This window comes from Lissotriton helveticus, chromosome 9, assembly GCF_964261635.1.
Source record: "Lissotriton helveticus chromosome 9, aLisHel1.1, whole genome shotgun sequence".
NCBI lineage: Eukaryota > Metazoa > Chordata > Amphibia > Caudata > Salamandridae > Lissotriton > Lissotriton helveticus.
The window spans coordinates 1,072,738,122-1,072,755,216 of NC_136070.1; the positions used below are offsets into that span (position 1 = coordinate 1,072,738,122).

General features: G+C 45.9%; 1 protein-coding gene across 1 annotated transcript in view; it reads right to left on the minus strand.

Moving 5' to 3' along the window:
- The window catches only part of NUP210 (nucleoporin 210), a 524,741-nt gene that overhangs the window by 151,982 nt on the left and 355,664 nt on the right, over nucleotides 1-17,095 (minus strand). Inside the window, exons 26-27 of the mRNA XM_078661451.1 lie at nucleotides 14,871-14,951; nucleotides 10,656-10,787 (exon numbers count right to left, since the gene is read on the minus strand). Coding sequence (XP_078517577.1) covers nucleotides 10,656-10,787; nucleotides 14,871-14,951 — 213 coding nt within the window. The remainder of the gene's footprint in view (nucleotides 1-10,655; nucleotides 10,788-14,870; nucleotides 14,952-17,095) is intronic.

Below are 17,095 nucleotides of genomic sequence, written 5' to 3' on the forward strand. Positions count from 1 at the left end.
ATTCAGACTCATTCTTTGAAAAAATGAATACTTTTGGTTTTGATTATTGGGACAAAAATGTTGAATTGAAAAGTGTTTGGGGTACAAAAGAATGGCAAGTACAGGGTATAGAAGCTTTGTTTAGAGCCTGCATGATCCCAGAACAAATGATATTTTTAAATGACACTGTTCAACAAACCACCTGTCTTGGCCTAGCCAAAATCAAAGATTTAAATAAACCGTCTATTCCAAAACCAACAATGTTTAGCAACACTTCTACAGATGAAGAGATAGACGTAAACCATATATTAAACCAAAACAGAACACATCCTGATTGGAAACAGTGGTTGATCTGGCCCACAGATACTAATAACTGTCAAGACAGATTCCTGAACAAAACACAGGGGTTCAAAATGACCAGGCCAGACCCTAGATATCCTCAAAGACATCACCCAGGGATAATAACAACCTACAGTGTGGGCAAATTATGCCTTCAATGGCTACAAACTTCCACACTGGCAGAAATTAAGCAACACCTAACTTTACTTACTGATGGTGCTGACTTGCGTGATTTCACTTTGGGACCACGCAAACAGCGTCAAAAGCGTTTCATAGCAGCCTCTGTATATGCAGCATACAATGAGGCCTGGAAGGTTACTCAAATTGAAACAGCAGAGAGAATACGGGAAATTGACCGTATTAATTTGGAAAAATCACTTTCTGTAGTGGACAATGGGTTAATGACTCTGTCCTCCAGAATTTTTTCTTTGGACAGCATTGTGTCTTCAGCAATCGACATATTATCGCAGGACTTACTGTTATTACAACACGGTCAGTCACAATTGCGTTCTATTGTACAGCTTGGCTGGACGTTACAAAATCTGCGTTCAGGCTATGTGCCTTGGCGTTTAATCAACACAACGTCACTATTCCAAATCTTTAACCTTACTGATAGACAAATCAGTATGGCACAAAAGGGTGCTGATTATACAATCCTGAGCATTGAGAAACTTGAGAGATTACCAGTGACAATGTCAGAACGACCTGTCAGTGAATGGATAATACATGGGATAATAAATATTCCAATCTCAACCTTCAGGTTTCAATACTGCCAAAAATATATACAGGCTGGCATGTACGAGAAATTGGGAAAAGGATACCTTAAAACAACATGGAACCTGCCCTATTCACATGCATGTGTCAGTAATAAAGGACAGAAAGTGTTTCTTAGTGGCAATAATTGTGCGGTCACTAAGCGGCACGCTTCTGTGTAACGGAATTAGTTTGCATGGAGCCTGTGAAGGGAATTCATACAACCTTTCATGTCACCAGCAAGGCACACCCGCAACAGAAATAGAACCGTTCTTTCAAAGACTCTATAATGGGAGTTACATTCTTATTGTAGACCGCAAATGTTGTAGTCTTATGCCCGGGACTCCTTATCTAGTAACTACGACTGCGAAGGTCAAGTGCTGTGGACGCTCATTGTTCCCCAGCTCCTTCCCAGACAGGGAGGCAAGGGCATGGCCCGAATTGAAAATTACTTCTATTCGAATAGATACTTTAAGCAGAATGAAAACAGTGCTTCTTCAGACGCCTACCAGGCTCTCGTCATCAAAAGAAACGTATGATCTACAAGTCGCAAGGACGACTGCAGAGATACATACATTATTATCAACTAATTCCCCCATACATTTCGCGGAAATCCTGAATGAAATCTTAAATATTTCTGATACCAATGGGGTCTCAAAGGTATTTAAGACAGTATTTTCGATGGCATTAACACCATTCAAAGCCATACTGGGTATTTTTCCAGATTTCGTCCATTCGATTTTTGGCGGACTTCCCCTGATCCTGGGACTAATTGCAGGAATCCTATTCTTAGTCCTTATTTTTCGTTATGGCAACCCATGTCACAGACAAAACTCTTGCGACAAGGGAAGACACAATACTAGCCATTGGATACCGGGACCGGATATCAAAAATCCTGTGACTCTCCCGGCTTAGAGACCTGAACATGACTTGGTTTCTATCATTTCGACCAATGTGGCAAAGATGTGTTTTACCTGTATTGAGGTGTCTGCTATGCGGAGAAGAATGCGTGTTAGACACCTGTCTGACGCTACAATCGGATGCGCCAATGGATGGAAACATTGTTGAGCCCGATCAAGGTTCATGCTTTGTGCTGCCCTCAAAGGCTACCAATCCTGATGACGGCATTCGTGGAAGCTTCACCACTACGATTGATGGGTAGTGAAGTTCAAGATGAAAGCAGCATCGAACAGGTACGACCTTCTGTCAGTAATGCAAATCAGAATGTCAATGGAGACAATCATGCGCAAGAATGCATGATTACACCTATTTCCGAGTTAGTGGAACTTTCCCAGGAAGCTGTTGACAGTTTTTTCGAAAGCCTGAATGATATGATGTTCTCTCCAGAACAGAAATAGAGACTTTTGAGCAAGCTCGCACACGGCGTTCCCTGAATTCGGCCTTCAACTTTAAAAATAAAGTCACATGAACAGATTTTCCCTCCAGTTCACGGACAGCAATTTTTCAGCAGCCCCAAATATTTTTGCATATTTTTCGGGACACTATCTTCTGCTTAAAGTAAGAACTATTCTTAAAGAACTAAGGTTTCTAAATTTTAGATAGCTTATAGACATTAGCTGCCCGCTGATACGTTCATAAATATTTTATTCTGTGATGGAATGGTCTCGAACTTTTTTTCTGTATTAAGAAGCCATTTCATGTGTAATTCTCATATACCAAATAAGCAATAATGTATACCAATGCGATTACTTTGGCATTATTCTACAGCTTGAGTGCATACAATACATATGTCTGCAATTTTTCCGTATATTTGAAAAATTTCAAAATGCATTTATGTATTTTGGGGTGGTAAGGTATACACTATACTCTATAGTATGTTGTACTATGTTATACTATGCATAGATAGCCAGCGTGTGGCGCTATTGTGGTAGCGTGTGTGTGGTGGCAGCTCTGCTGCTTTTAACTTCCCGTTTTTGTATTTAATTTAAAAACTTGTTTTAGGCACTTTTACCTTGTTCTTAAGCCTGGCCCACATATCCCCACCTTTGTCACCCTCTACTTGCACTCTAATAGGCAAATTCACCGCGCTTTGCGGGTCCTTCGCCCTGTCTCGAGGCGGCCATCTTGGGGGAGGAAGAGCAGTGTGGTAGTAGTCCTTTGTTGATCTTGCTCGCTGTCTATTTAGGCAGGCAAGTGTGGCAGCGCGTTCTCTCCAGCGTGTGGCGCTATTGTGGTAGCGTGTGTGTGGTGGCAGCTCTGCTGCTTTTAACTTCCCGTTTTTGTATTTAATTTAAAAACTTGTTTTAGGCACTTTTACCTTGTTCTTAAGCCTGGCCCACATATCCCCACCTTTGTCACCCTCTACTTGCACTCTAATAGGCAAATTCACCGCGCTTTGCGGGTCCTTCGCCCTGTCTCGAGGCGGCCATCTTGGGGGAGGAAGAGCAGTGTGGTAGTAGTCCTTTGTTGATCTTGCTCGCTGTCTATTTAGGCAGCCATGCTGACGCGCAGCGGTCACGCGCAGCGGGGACGCCGTAATGACGCCGGAGTTACGCCAGAGTTCAGCCCGTCTGTGCCCGTCCGGGCCCAGACGGGCCTAGGGCCTACAACCATGCCCGACTCGGTAACACCTTTTACCACCAGGCTCCAATATGGAAGAGATGCCCTTATTGCCCTACGCTCGCCCCACCCTATTAGTTGTAGCTATGCTCAGATGGGGACCATTCCATTCTTACCGTGTAGAGCTTGTTCTTCCGGTCACAATTCAGTGGCCGTGAAATCTGTCCTTTCCATGGCTTTACTAAACTGCCGGTCTTTACCGAGCCACGCCATTGAAATTAATTCACTCATTTTAGATCACGAGCTCGACGTGCTGTTTCTCACTGAGACCTGGCTCTCCCCCAGCTCTGGCCCGGACATGGTCAGAGCACTCCCCCCAGGCTTTCACATACTCCATCTTGATAGACCTAAAGGGAGGGGAGGAGGAATTGCAGTCCTCTACAGAGACACGCTTGCGTGTAAGATTCAGAACGGAGGGGTGACGGACTGTGAGAGCTTACAGTTCTCCCTTCGGCTGTCACCTACAGTATCTTTGGTAGGCCTGCTGATTTATCGCCCGCCCGGACCCTTGGGTAGCTTCCCTAACTCTCTCCTGGAAATCACTACACTTCTTGCCTCCTCAACTGCCAACTTTGTGGTTCTCGGGGATTTTAATATCCATCTCGAGGACCCCACTAATGTTGCAGGAATCGATCTGCTTGATGATCTTAAATCTTTCGGAATCAATTTGGCCAACTCGGGCGCGACCCATGAGAAAGGCCATTTGCTTGATCCCTTTCTCTCCAACCTGGACCATCTTACTCCTTCTCCGGCTCTTGCCCTACCTTGGACAGACCACTTTTTGGTGACCGCGTCATGGCAATTCAACAGCCGAGCTGTGGTGGTCCCACGAGTTCACACCCTAGAGAGAGCCTGGTCGAGGCTCCCAGTTGACATCTGGGCGGCACATTTGGAGGCCACGCAGCCCCCTCAGGGTGATAACCCGTTTGTCGCTGATGTGAATTTCCATACCTGGCTCGTGGACTCTTTGGACACTCTTCTACCCAAAAAGAAACAACTTATGAGGGGGAAGAGAGTGGGTTCTGCACCTTGGTATTCTTCAGAATTAAGAACCTTGAGGAAAGGTTGCAAGAGACTGGAGCGGTCCTGGAGGAGAGACTGGAGTGAGGCGTGTCGTAAAGAATATCGCGTGGCGCTGAGTAGGTATAAATCCGCTATTCGGGTGGCAAAATCAGGATTCTTTGAAGAGCGCATTGGCTCTGCGGCCAACTCTTCTAAAGAGTCATTCAGGGTCATTAAGGAGTTACTTAGTGTCCCTGATCCTCTGGTTTTCCACGAGGACCCCCGCAAAAAATGCACAGAACTGGCCTCGTTCTTTAAAAGTAAAATCGACAATATATTAGCCTCCCTTCCCCGGCTAGGTGAGGTCTCCTCTTTGGAGGACAACTCCAGCTCTCAACTTAAGTTGCAAGCGGTGGAGCTGGCCTCCCTTGGTCCGGTTACTAAGGAGGAAGTCTTGGCAGTTCTGAGGTCTATGAAGAGTGGCTCCCCGAAAGACCCAGCACCTATTAAATATCTTAAACAGGTGTCATCTACCATCGTCGGCCCTGTGACGGATTTGATAAACCTGTCTCTCGCCCATGGGGTAGTTCCCCCTAGTTGGAAAGGGGCGGTGGTTAAGGCTCTTTTGAAAAAGCCTAACCTCGACCCCGCCGATCTCGCCAACTTTCGGCCAATCTCCTTGCTGCCGGGTATCAGTAAGGTGGCGGAGAAGCTGGTGAACAGCCGCCTTTCGAACTTCTTGGAAGCCAATTCCCTTCTGGGCGATTCCCAAACGGGTTTTCGCCCTGGTCAGGGGACTGACACCGCCCTACTGGCGGTCGTGGAGAATGCGAGGAGCATGCTGGATTCGGGGGGATCAGTGGCAGTGATCCTCCTGGACCTCAGCGCTGCTTTTGATACCGTGGACCATCTGGTGCTTCTCCAATGGCTGTCGGGGGTGGGGGTCACGGGTCTGGCCCTCAAATGGTTCGCTTCCTTCTTGGAAGGTCGTACATTTGAGGTGTGGGAAGGCCAGGAAAAATCATCGTCAACCCCTCTCCAGTGCGGTGTGCCACAGGGCTCTTCAGTGAGCCCTACCTTATTCAACGTTTACATGGCCCCCCTGGAGAGTGTGGTTCGGCCGCTGGGTATTAAAATCATCAGTTATGCTGATGATACTCAGCTGGTGGTCGGCCTTTCCCAGTCGGCGCACCATCCCGACCGGCTGCACTCATGTCTTGAAAAGATCTACACGTGGATGTGCAGCTCAGCCCTAAAGTTAAATGGCTCCAAGACGGAACTGATGCTGCTGGGGAACTCTTCCCCATCTTTGTCCCCCAGCAGCTGGCCAGACTGTCTGGGTCCGATGCCTCCCCCCAAGCAGGAGATCAAGAGCTTGGGGGTATGGCTGGAGCAGGACCTATCGTTTAAAACCCACGCCAAAAAGACTGCTGGCGTGTGCTTTGGCCTGCTCCGCTCAGCCCAGAAGATCTTGCCCTTGCTCCCAGTGGCCACTCGAAGGCTCCTCATCCAGGGACTTATCATCTCGCGGCTGGATTTCAGCAATGCGCTATTCCTGGGCGCACCCGAGTCTACCCTGAACAGACTGCAGCATGTGCAGAACGCGGCTGCTAGGCTTTTGACGGGTCTCCCTAGGCGTCAATCTGCCCGTCCAGCGTTGAGGGCATTGCACTGGCTCCCTGTGAGGGACAGGGTGAAATTCAAGTCACTCTGCATTGCCCACAAAGTTCTGCACGGAGTCGGTCCACCCATTCTGGATGAGATGGTCCAGCCCTACAAGGCCTCTCGTTCACTTCGCTCTGACCACCAACATCTCCTTCAGGTTGGCAGGGTGAAAAAGGCAAGAACTGGTGGCAGAAGGTTCTCAATAAATGTGGCTTCCTTGTGGAACTCATTGCCCTTACATCTGCGCTCGGAGGCTAGTCTTCTTCGCTTCCGTAAGCTTTTAAAAACTTTTTTGTTTTCCGTTTAATCCTTGCATCTTTTTAGTAGTGTTATGTTCTGGTAAGCGCTGGGATGCCTATTGGTAACCAGGCGCTATACAAAACTCAGAATAATAATAATAATAGATTAGTAAATATGTACATAGTTAGCGTGGAGTGGGTGTGATGTATTCCTATAGGTTCTGAATCGATCCCCCTATTCCTGACCCTATTCTGGTTAGTAAACTAACAAGTTAACTAGTAATCAGCCCATGAGGCAGAAAATCCCCATGATGCAGATACCGTTATCTGACGCAGTCACACTACGGCACAGGAACGTGTTATCTGATTAGGTCATAACGCTTGCGATCTAATTAGACAAGCGATATTCCTCCAGCCCCTGATAAGGCATACGGAGTTCTCATAACAAATCAAACCTATGACAACCTGGGCAAAACCCTGCGGCCATTGTTTTGATTTCACCGAGAACTTCAGTAAAAGAATGTGCTAACGAGCAAGTCGTATGACATCCTTATTGACGTATCTATGTCCATCCTTACGTCAATCTCGGCACCTTAAAGGTATAAATATTACCGATCTTGCCCTATGCAAACACACGCGTGGTGACGAGACGGAGCAGCCATACTTGCCGAAGCCAAGAGCAGAGCAGACCCCGCTGGCAGCAGCCCCGCCTTCTTGACGCGCTGAGAGACGCGCTGACTTCTCCTGCCGAGAAATCCAGCCCCGGCGTTTCTGGGTAGCCCTCGCAGGCAGCCTGGAATATCGAGACCAGAGAGAGAGATACCATTCCTCATTCATCCTAACTTCCAGGTACAGAACTGAATAACCCCTCACAGAGAATTCTTAAGTTATTCACTTGGCAAAAACAAACGTAACTTAAACTGTAACTTTCTATTCCCGCCCTCTTATTAGACTTAGGTCAGGTACACGGGGTAGGCGTATCTAGAAACACCAGTTGAGTACGTTTAGTCAAATGTATATGTGTATGTAATATATTTTATTCATTTTAAAACATCTTATGGCTTAGAAACCATATCAATGTTTTTACAGTATTATTTTATACTATTGCTTTTAATGTATGCACTTTACTTAACTATAAGTATTGCAATAATATCGATCCATTTCTCTTGTACGAGAAAAGAGACTGATCAATAAATAACACCTTTTTATTGAACACGCCCGTCTCTTCCTTTTCTCTACATTCTGATGAGACTAAGAATGCACGTACTGACTGAGTAAAATAAATTGCCTTTTGTTCACACGACTCTCGAGATATACTCTTGATTAGGGGAGAGCAAAGTTGTCATGTTCTATGGTTGTCAGAAACTAAATCCCTTCTTGTCTAATCAGGGGAGTTAATTCTTTCCTGAACATTCGAGAAAGTTTCTAGTGAACTCTGAGCTTAGCTGGCAAACCCAAAACTTTAAGTCTAGTATCGACAGTAGTAGACCTAGTTAACGTCTGGTCTAGGCCTTTACTGCTGTAGGTATTATTCCAATGCGCAGAGCCTATTGGGATGATAGGAACTACACTACACACCTTGGTACGCTGACATTGGTTTCTTTTCACAACTTACCACACAAGAAGTGCTGAGCCATGAAGTGTACTGACATTGGTGTGTTTGAAAACCAGGGCCTTGAAAGGGATCAGCCCTGACCCTAGAACCCTGTCCGCAGTGCTGGGAGGTTGGGAGGGTTGCTAAGGAATCTGTGACTGATATTGTCTCTACCAGATACGGCGTTCCCAAAGGTAAGTGACTTGTTCATCTGATAGAGACATCTAGCATCAGATTTGTTAACTTTGAATAAATATCCAAGCAATAACATCCCTAGAGGGACTATGTACAAATTTCAGACTAAAAAGTCCTGCAAGACCGAACAGGTAAAATGTCAGTCCCTGCGGACCGAACTATCCAGGCAGTAATGCTTGGTAAACATGTGTAGGGATGCCCACATTGCAGCACAACAGATATCCAGGAATGGGACTCCACGAGCCAACACAGTGGTAGCAGCTTTAACGCTGGTAGAATGAGCCCTTAAGCCTTTAGGAGGCTGCTTCTTTGCTAGAGTCTTGCAAATCTTGATGCAGAGAATGAATCACAGTGAGATGTCCTTTTCTGCACCGCCCAACCTTTCTTCACACCAACACCCCACCAAGAGTTGGTTATCTACCTGGAACTCTTTTGTGCGGTCAAGGTAGAATGACAATGAGCTTTTTGGGTCCAGACCATGTAGTTGCTCCTCTTCTTTAGAGGGATGCGGGGGAGTGTAGAAAGTGGGCAAGGTGACAAAATGTCCTACATAGAATGGTGTTACAACTTTCGGGGGGGGAAAAGAGGCCCTAGCGTGAAGCACCAACTTGTCAGGGAAGATTGTCAAGAAAGAAGGCTTGGACAATATAGCCTGCAGCTCACTCACTCTCCTGGCAGAAATAATTGCCACTAAAAAGGCTGTTTTGATGGTGAACAGTTGGAGGGGACAGTTATGCAGGGGCTTGAAAGGAGCTCCCATCAGGAAGGTGAGAACCAAATTAAGGTCCAACTGAGGCATGATGAAAGAGGAAGGTGGGAACTTTTTCAGGAATCTATTGACAGTGGGTGACTTAAATAAAGATCGTTAATCTGCAGCCTCAAGAAAGCAGAAAGATAACCTTTCAGTGTGCACAGAGCAGAGCCTTGCTCAACAAGGGCCAAAATAAAAAGCAAAACATCAGAAAGGGAAGCAGAAAGAGGGTAAATAGACTTTTCTGTATCATATAATACAAATGTCTTCCATTGGCAGGCAAATACTGTTTAGGTGGAGGAAAGCCTGGCTACAGAATAACATTACCAACTTCGGGAGGAAGGTCGAAAGCTATCAACTGCCGCCACTCAGTCTCCATGCAAGAAAGCGAAGAGTTGACTGGTTCGGGTCAAAGAGCTTCCCCTGCTGCTGCTACAGAAGTTTCTCATGAAGGGGCAGCCTATTCGGAGGATCGATGCTCATTTGTAGAAGCTTGGGATACAAGACTCTCCATGCCAGTAGGGATCCACACGTATGACTTGGGCCCTGTCAATCCTGATCTTCTTGAGAAATCTGGGCAGGAGTGGTGTGAAAAGAAAGGCGTAAATACAATACAGAGTCACTTGGTTTGCCTCCACTTTTACTTTGACCTCCAAAGTTGAAGTATGCAAATGGGCTCCAAGTCTTTGCATCTCTCACTATGGGTGGGGGATTATCATTACGGTTTGTCGATGTATGTTCTTCTTTTGATATATGGTTTTAGTAACACTGTGTGTGCGCCGAGACTTGCACTTAAAGAAATCATCACTAAAATGTACCTGCCACTGTGCAAATCTTGTACTAAGAAGAGTAACATTTCTGTTCAATCAGTTTGCACTTATCACCTCAATACGCTTTAGTTGATTTGAGCTAGTATTTGCTGACTGCCCTTTTTCGAGTAGCATTGTCTTTTGGATAGAGCACCACAGTATATTAATATTCAGCACTGTTCCTTTTATCTGGACTTGGAGGGGATGGTTGGAATATGCATAAAACCCAATCCACAGCTACTCACCTACACTGGATAGAGTATTTTATATGATGTTTTATGTTGAGGGTACAGGGCATGGGTACAGACAAGTTCCTGTGTACCCAACTTAAGTGCTGATCACGACATTAGAGAGTTGATTTGCAATGTCATTAGGGTTACCATTTGACATGTCATATAAGTTGTCATGCGTGAGGTCATGTGTACTCCATGTGCAGCGAATAGTTCAATTATAGTTACTTCTATTACCACAAATATCAAATGTCAATTTTTTTTAGTTTTTTAACCATAAGCAACGTACCTTCAAGTTTATTTTCCCTTGAACTACTACCTTTCACACACACACACACACACACACACACACACACACACACACACACACACTCAGAATTATGTCATGACTAGAAATACAAATCATAAATCAAAATATTACACATGGGCATTTTGACATGCATTTTTTGGATTTATTCTTTATAGACGGTTTACAAAAGTTATTAAAGCAGTGGACAAACTGAGCACAATGATATTTACCTCATCATGTCTTGTTTTTACGTCCAAGATATCCCTTTTGGTGACCGACCATTTGAATGTTAAGCCAGGTACAGCATTACCAAATGAGAAGGGAGTCTGATTACTTGTGACACCCATTACATGAACTGGCATCTGAAAGACAAAGATGGTTATAAAACATCCGGTCAAGGCAGCAAAAGTATCAGAGAGTTAAATTCACACTTAGAGCCCAAATTCCATTGGTTCAAGAATTGTTGTACCCATGAGGACATAACAATCAATCACATGCTTACTATATTTGACTAGTGTCCAGTTACCATGATATTTTACTCAGAACAACAGAACTGTATGCCCTAATATTTTTACAATAGCAAACAGTGTCCGTAAAATTCTGTGTTTATCAATTCCTAAACTTTGTTGAGAAACTTGAAGTTAAATTGGGATCAGAGACCTGATGCTCATTTGCCACAAAGGATCACTCATTCATGAATTTCCACATAATATATCATGTAATATATGAAACTGAATAGTGCTGATTGATTAGTATATGTAATCAAATGCAATATTTATCAAATATTTAATACACATTCTAATAGTTATTAAAGATTAAAGAGTAGTTATCCTTGAGTGAAGCAGTAAAAATAGTCTTCTTGACACAGAACTAGTTTTCATCTGTTGGCTGGGCACACAATACCACATTAAAATGAATTGTTGGAGTGGGAATAACAGAGGTTACCAAAAATGACTGATGTGACAAGGTATCACCACACAACATGATCAATTAACATTGGCAAAATATCCTAGTACATAAAGTGTGTAGAAAAACAGGCTGCAAGGAACTACATATGAGCATCTGCTTGCTTTTGTATTTGGCTAAAGAAACAAATACCAAATGCTATGTTCTAATATGTGCTTTGAACTAACCATACTCAGAGGGTGTAATGGTGCAAACAAATTATGGCACTTTACATGTATACATGGTCAAATCTGTCCTACATAAGGAGACTCTTCGAATATCTAACAATGGTCTAAAGAAATTCATAGGCCATATCCACAGGGAAATCCAGTCTATACTTTTATTGATTTTTTTGTGCCATTACTGCTGTGCACAATCCATTTTCCAACCTGTCTTGGTTGACTAGGTTTGCACTATACAAATAGCACAAACACACATAGAAGCCCAAACTAGCAAACTAATCTGAATTGATCATCTATGCTACTTCTACAAGTAAGAAAGCAATCTCAAATGCCTTAGTGGGCCCCATCAAGAATATGGAGATATGGGGGGAGGAGCCTAGCTCGCGGACGTAATGGTCGCCCTTTAGCTCGGCTCCCGCAGCCCTCCGTCCTGATTGCTTATCCTGTCTTTTATCCTGTGCGAGGACGACACATTTTTGGGGCATTGGTAACATAACGGCTTGTTTGTACTTACCATCCGACCCCGGGGTCTCGGTGTGCAGTGGCTCCGGAGTTGTGGCCTCTGAGAGATCGGGGCCTCTGCGAGACTTGGACCGGGACCTGGCCGGTGGGATCCGACGGCTCTCGGCCCCGGCCGAGAGCGAGAACCAGTGTTGGGAACCGATGTGCGAAGATCCCGGCGATCCTGACCCGGGCCTGCCCTGGTGGCCGCGCGGCCGACGTGGATGAGAGGCCTGGGGACCTGATTCTGTGAAGGGGTCTCTCCCTGCCGCTGCTTTGTCCGTCGGCCCTGGTCCTCGGGGCCCGGACTCCGCTTGTTTGGGGCACCGGTGCTGGTGCTGGCGGAGACCCGTTTGGGGCGGATATCCTTTTGGCATCGAGGCCGCCCTTGCGGGGACCCCCGGAGCTTGTAAAGTCCTACATTTGCGAACTGTTATTTCCGGGGGTCTTGGTGAGTGGCGATTGGGCTGATTCACGAAATGGCGGCCGACCCTCTGCAACGAGAATCACCCTGTGGCGGCGGGCCAGTGTTGCCTATTGGTGTGGGGAGCGGATCTGATGGACGTGAGCCGACGGTCAGAGATATCCTGGAAGCCCTGAGATCCCTACACGCTTCCCTGGCCCTGGGCGTCTCGGTGGGTCCGCCACGATCTGCCGCCATTTTGGGCGGCCGTTTCTTCTCGTCGCCCTCTTGTTTCGAAGACTTCATTGCCTCGCCCCCCTCGTTTGACTTGAGTGTCTCCGCCACTGATCGAAGATCGTGTAGTGTGTCGGTGACTTTGGGGCGCCCTGCTTCTCAAGGTTCGGACCCCGGGGACCTGGATGCTGTACTGCGACCCTGTTTGACATTGTTGCCTGAAACTATTGGTGGACTGCTTCCTGTGCCTGTTTCGATGACTTTGCCTGTGTCTATAATTGGGGCCACATCGCCCGCTCCAGTGGCGCAACTGAACTCCTGTTTTTCATTGTTTGTGCTGCGATCTTTGATGCATCTATACTTTCTGTTTGGACTATTGCTCCCTTGTGGATTTATCTACCCCCCACGTAACTATGCTAGTCACCATTCCACTCGATTATATGCTGATTTCGTATTTAGTATGTGGTTTTACATTGCCATGTGGTGGGTGGGGTTTATCGTTCGAAAAGGTTGGGGGTGAAGGGTACGACTTCTGTTTGATTCCCGGTATACGACTTAGTAGCATAATTGTTTCTACTCGTAGAAAGGTGGGAGGTTCCCTTTTCCTCATGTTTTGTGGCACGTGATGGGGTGTCGTCCTGATCTTTTTTGACTGTGCTTCTCTGGTTGGGCGGAGGGCTGCGGCCGCCCGTTCGGATGATAGTTCTTCTGCTCCTCCCTCCTGTCTTCTTTTTTCCGCTTTTGTTGCCTTTTTGTCTCTTTTTTCTTTCTTACTTCTCGCTATATTTCGGGTTCTGGTTTAGGGCGACAGGCACGCTGTTTGAAGGGTGGGCCATAGCCTTCTACAGGGGTGCAGGGTGGGATGGGTGGGTTGGGCTCTATTTTTTGTTTGTCTTCTGGTTCTATGGCCCTTTTGTATCTCTTTTTCGTGAGGCCGTGTCTGTCCCGACCTCCTATGGTGTGTTTCGGGTGGGGGGTGTGGCGTCGTTATTCCTCCTGTTATGTTTCGGCTGTCTTTCTCCCCGATCGCCATACCCCCACTTGGGCCGCTACTCCTTTTGTCTCCTGTCTTTCCGCCACGGGGGGCCTGTGTTGGCGTGTCCTCTTCCTTTCGTTTTTCATATTTTTTTATTCTTTTTTCTTGTTTTATTTAGTCTTCTCTCCGTTTTCCTTTCCCTTCCTCTTTCCCTTCCCCACTTCGTCCCTCCCCCCCCCCCCTTTTTCCCTTCCTGTGTCCCAGAGGTTACTATGACGGGCTGGTTTTGATGCATTGTTTTTCCGTTCCCTCTGTTCTGGCTTGGTAGTGTCTTGGGTGGCGGGCACGTTACGAGGATAATGCTCAGGGGCTGATTGTGTCTCGCACATCCTGATTTCTTGAATGCATTGTATCGTTCCCCCGATAATTTGCCCCCATGCCCCCTTATTAATGTTGAGGTTGGTTTGGGATAGCGGATACCTCCGTATTGCAAGTGAGCCTGTCATTTGCCTTCTCCCCATATTATAAAATTAAGCCTTATTTACTCCTGTGTTTTAGCCCTTTGGTTTCTTATCTCCTCTCCCCTTCTACGATTGTACGGCCTCTGCTTTGTACTAATTGATTATGTGATATTTGCCTGGAGACTCCTGATTATTTTGCACATGGCGGCCGGCCGGCTTGGTTGTAGGCCTCGACTTGTCTTTCCTTTTGATGTCAATAAAGGTTTTTAAAAAAAAAAGCATATGGAGATATGGAGGATGTGGTCCGTCGGCATAAACGCCCGACGCTGGTGCTGGAAACCAGGGTTCGAGACTCAAGGTCGCGTCCACATCCTGTGATTCTGAGCAAATCACTTAATCTCCCCGTGCTTGAATGTGTAATGTAAATTTGGTGCTCATGTAAAGTGCTCCAATACCTTCGGGTCGAGTTCGCCCTATATAAAATATGCAAAGAATAAATAAATACGTAGACAGTGAAAGTTCAAAGGCAATACCTTAGGAAGACTCACAGAATTCCCTCTTGTCACTAACAATACAAGAAAACATCAACCTGAATTCAGCAGCCAACGTATGCAAATGATAGGCATTGTGAAGAATCTTAGGATATTAACCATGTGAAGGAATTAATTTGGTATTGCGATTAAACTCACAAAATCAGCCTGCATAGTAGAGCACTAAAGAATGTCAGAAGAAATTAAACTCACCTGTGTACCAGTTTTCATTCTGGTAATAGGAGCACGGATCCTCACGCCTACAAGCTGTACTACTTCAACTTCAACGGAATCCTACATAAGAAAAACATGTGCTTCATGAAATACTTCCTGTGGTCTACCAACATTTATACTTCAGAATTCAAACACCTATTTGGTTGGTATATCTTTTAATCTTCAAACTGTACGAGCACTATGAATACAGCCTCAACTGTTCTGCTTTAGTGGAAGGAGAACCAGCTTCAGAAACAATATTCTGTAATCCAGGCCACTGAAAGACAACAATCATTATCTGGTGAAACTTTTCATACTTCTCTTAATTTTTTTAATTACCCTGGCTCACTTTTAAAAATCTATACTGAACTTGAACTCATGCATACCATATCTTTTCAACATCTAGTCCACAGAAACAAAATTTTGACCTCAATAATCTTAGGAAAAGCAACCTCAGAACTCGAGTCAAGGTATTCTATTTCTTACAACAATATTTACAAATCTGTCAACAAAGAATAACAAAGGACAACTGCTGCTTATTCAGCCTAGTCATTCCTTGCCTTTGTTTGGCACACAAAATAAATACGGTCCAGCTTTAAAATTGCCTTCTAAGTACTATTGCTGTACCATGTCTTTCCCTGCTCTTTCGTAAAATGTACATCGATATTTTGTAGCCCAGTTTTCACAAAAAACATTTTTAACATGTTTACAGAACATAGTAATTTCCAGGCTCATAGTTGGATCTCTAATTGACCGAGATCTTGAAATAAACAATATGTGAAGTTTTTATTCTGTTTGAACTCAAACTATCCTAAATTTCTCCTTGCTCAGGCTTTCCTTAGGTGGAAGGATTAAACGACGGATAAAGGAGAGACACAGAAGTTACAGGCGAAAGAAGCCTTATTGGGGAGGGTGTACTTGGATGTAAAATACAAACCAGCATAAAACAACACTGTAATGTTATGCAATTTATTAATTTGATTAAGACAGGCTCCAGTTAAATAGGAATTGATCTTGGTTTTGGATGTGTTTAGGCAGAGCAAATTTTAGTAATTCATTCATTGCTGATCTCTAGTCAGATAGACAGAAAGTAATTGCAAGTTCCAAAATCCACCCTGAAGCTTTCAGTAACTTTGGGGCAATGCCAACCTTAACCCCTTCCACGCTCATGACGAGCTGGGCTCGTCATGCAGTAGCCTCCTGCTACGCTGATGACGAGCCCAGCTCGTCATGAATAATGGTGTTTGTAAAGTTCCAGCACAGGAGAAAAATCCCCATAGCGTTCAAGGTGTTAATCTGGAGCCTATGCGAAGAAATTCAGCGAGAATATTCAAGTGCTGACAAGTAACCAATATTGCAAGTTCTCATGATAGTCCACAAGTTGTAAAGTAAAGACAGGTAGGTGGTTTGCTTTAGTGGGTCGGTGCAGCGAAACCAGGAAGAGTGGTTTAACATCTTCATGCTGTTGATGTTATTAAAAGCTGTGAACAGTATGAATAGGCCCAGAAAGCAAGCATTCCATTAGACACTTGAGGAGAGTAGTTTCATCAGGGGGATTTCCAGCTTATCCAGGGGCAGAAACCATACTAGAAGCTGTCAAGGAAACTGCGGTTACCAATTAAAGGGACAGCTATCTTGTGACTAACATTCTGATGACTTTTGCCATACATGACTTTGGTCTGCGGGGGGCGTGGCCAAGAGCCGATCATGGCGGACGTGTAGTGGAAGAGCTCCGTCCATAGCCCTTGACACTAGCTGATAATCCTGTCTACCTGTAACGCAACCCACCTTAATCTTGCGCCCGGAACTGCAACAGGCGAGCGGCGAGCTGCCTTCTTCGGACACCGCCTGACACCCTGGTGAGCTACGGAGACTGCTGGGGCCTGCTGCACCGAGGAGAGCCGCGGCCTCAATTAGCCCGGAGGCCTGATCGCTGGCGGATGCCGGCGGACTGCAGAGGGGGCGCCGGAGGTGTATGAGGGCACGGAACTGAACACGCGCCTGCAGTCGGCGGCTGGCGCTTGCTCCTACCGGCGCCGGACCGCCTCCCCCCTCGCTGGTGAGCCCGGGGGGCCCGTCCTGACCTGCCTATCCCGACCGCGGCCGAAAGAGCGCCGGACTGGCCCTGTGCCCGCTGGATTGACGCGGAGGCGACTGCGCCCGCCTGGGAGCCGGTGGGGGGGGAGGCGTCGGGAGAGCAGGGGGGAGGACGCTGGTACCCGGAG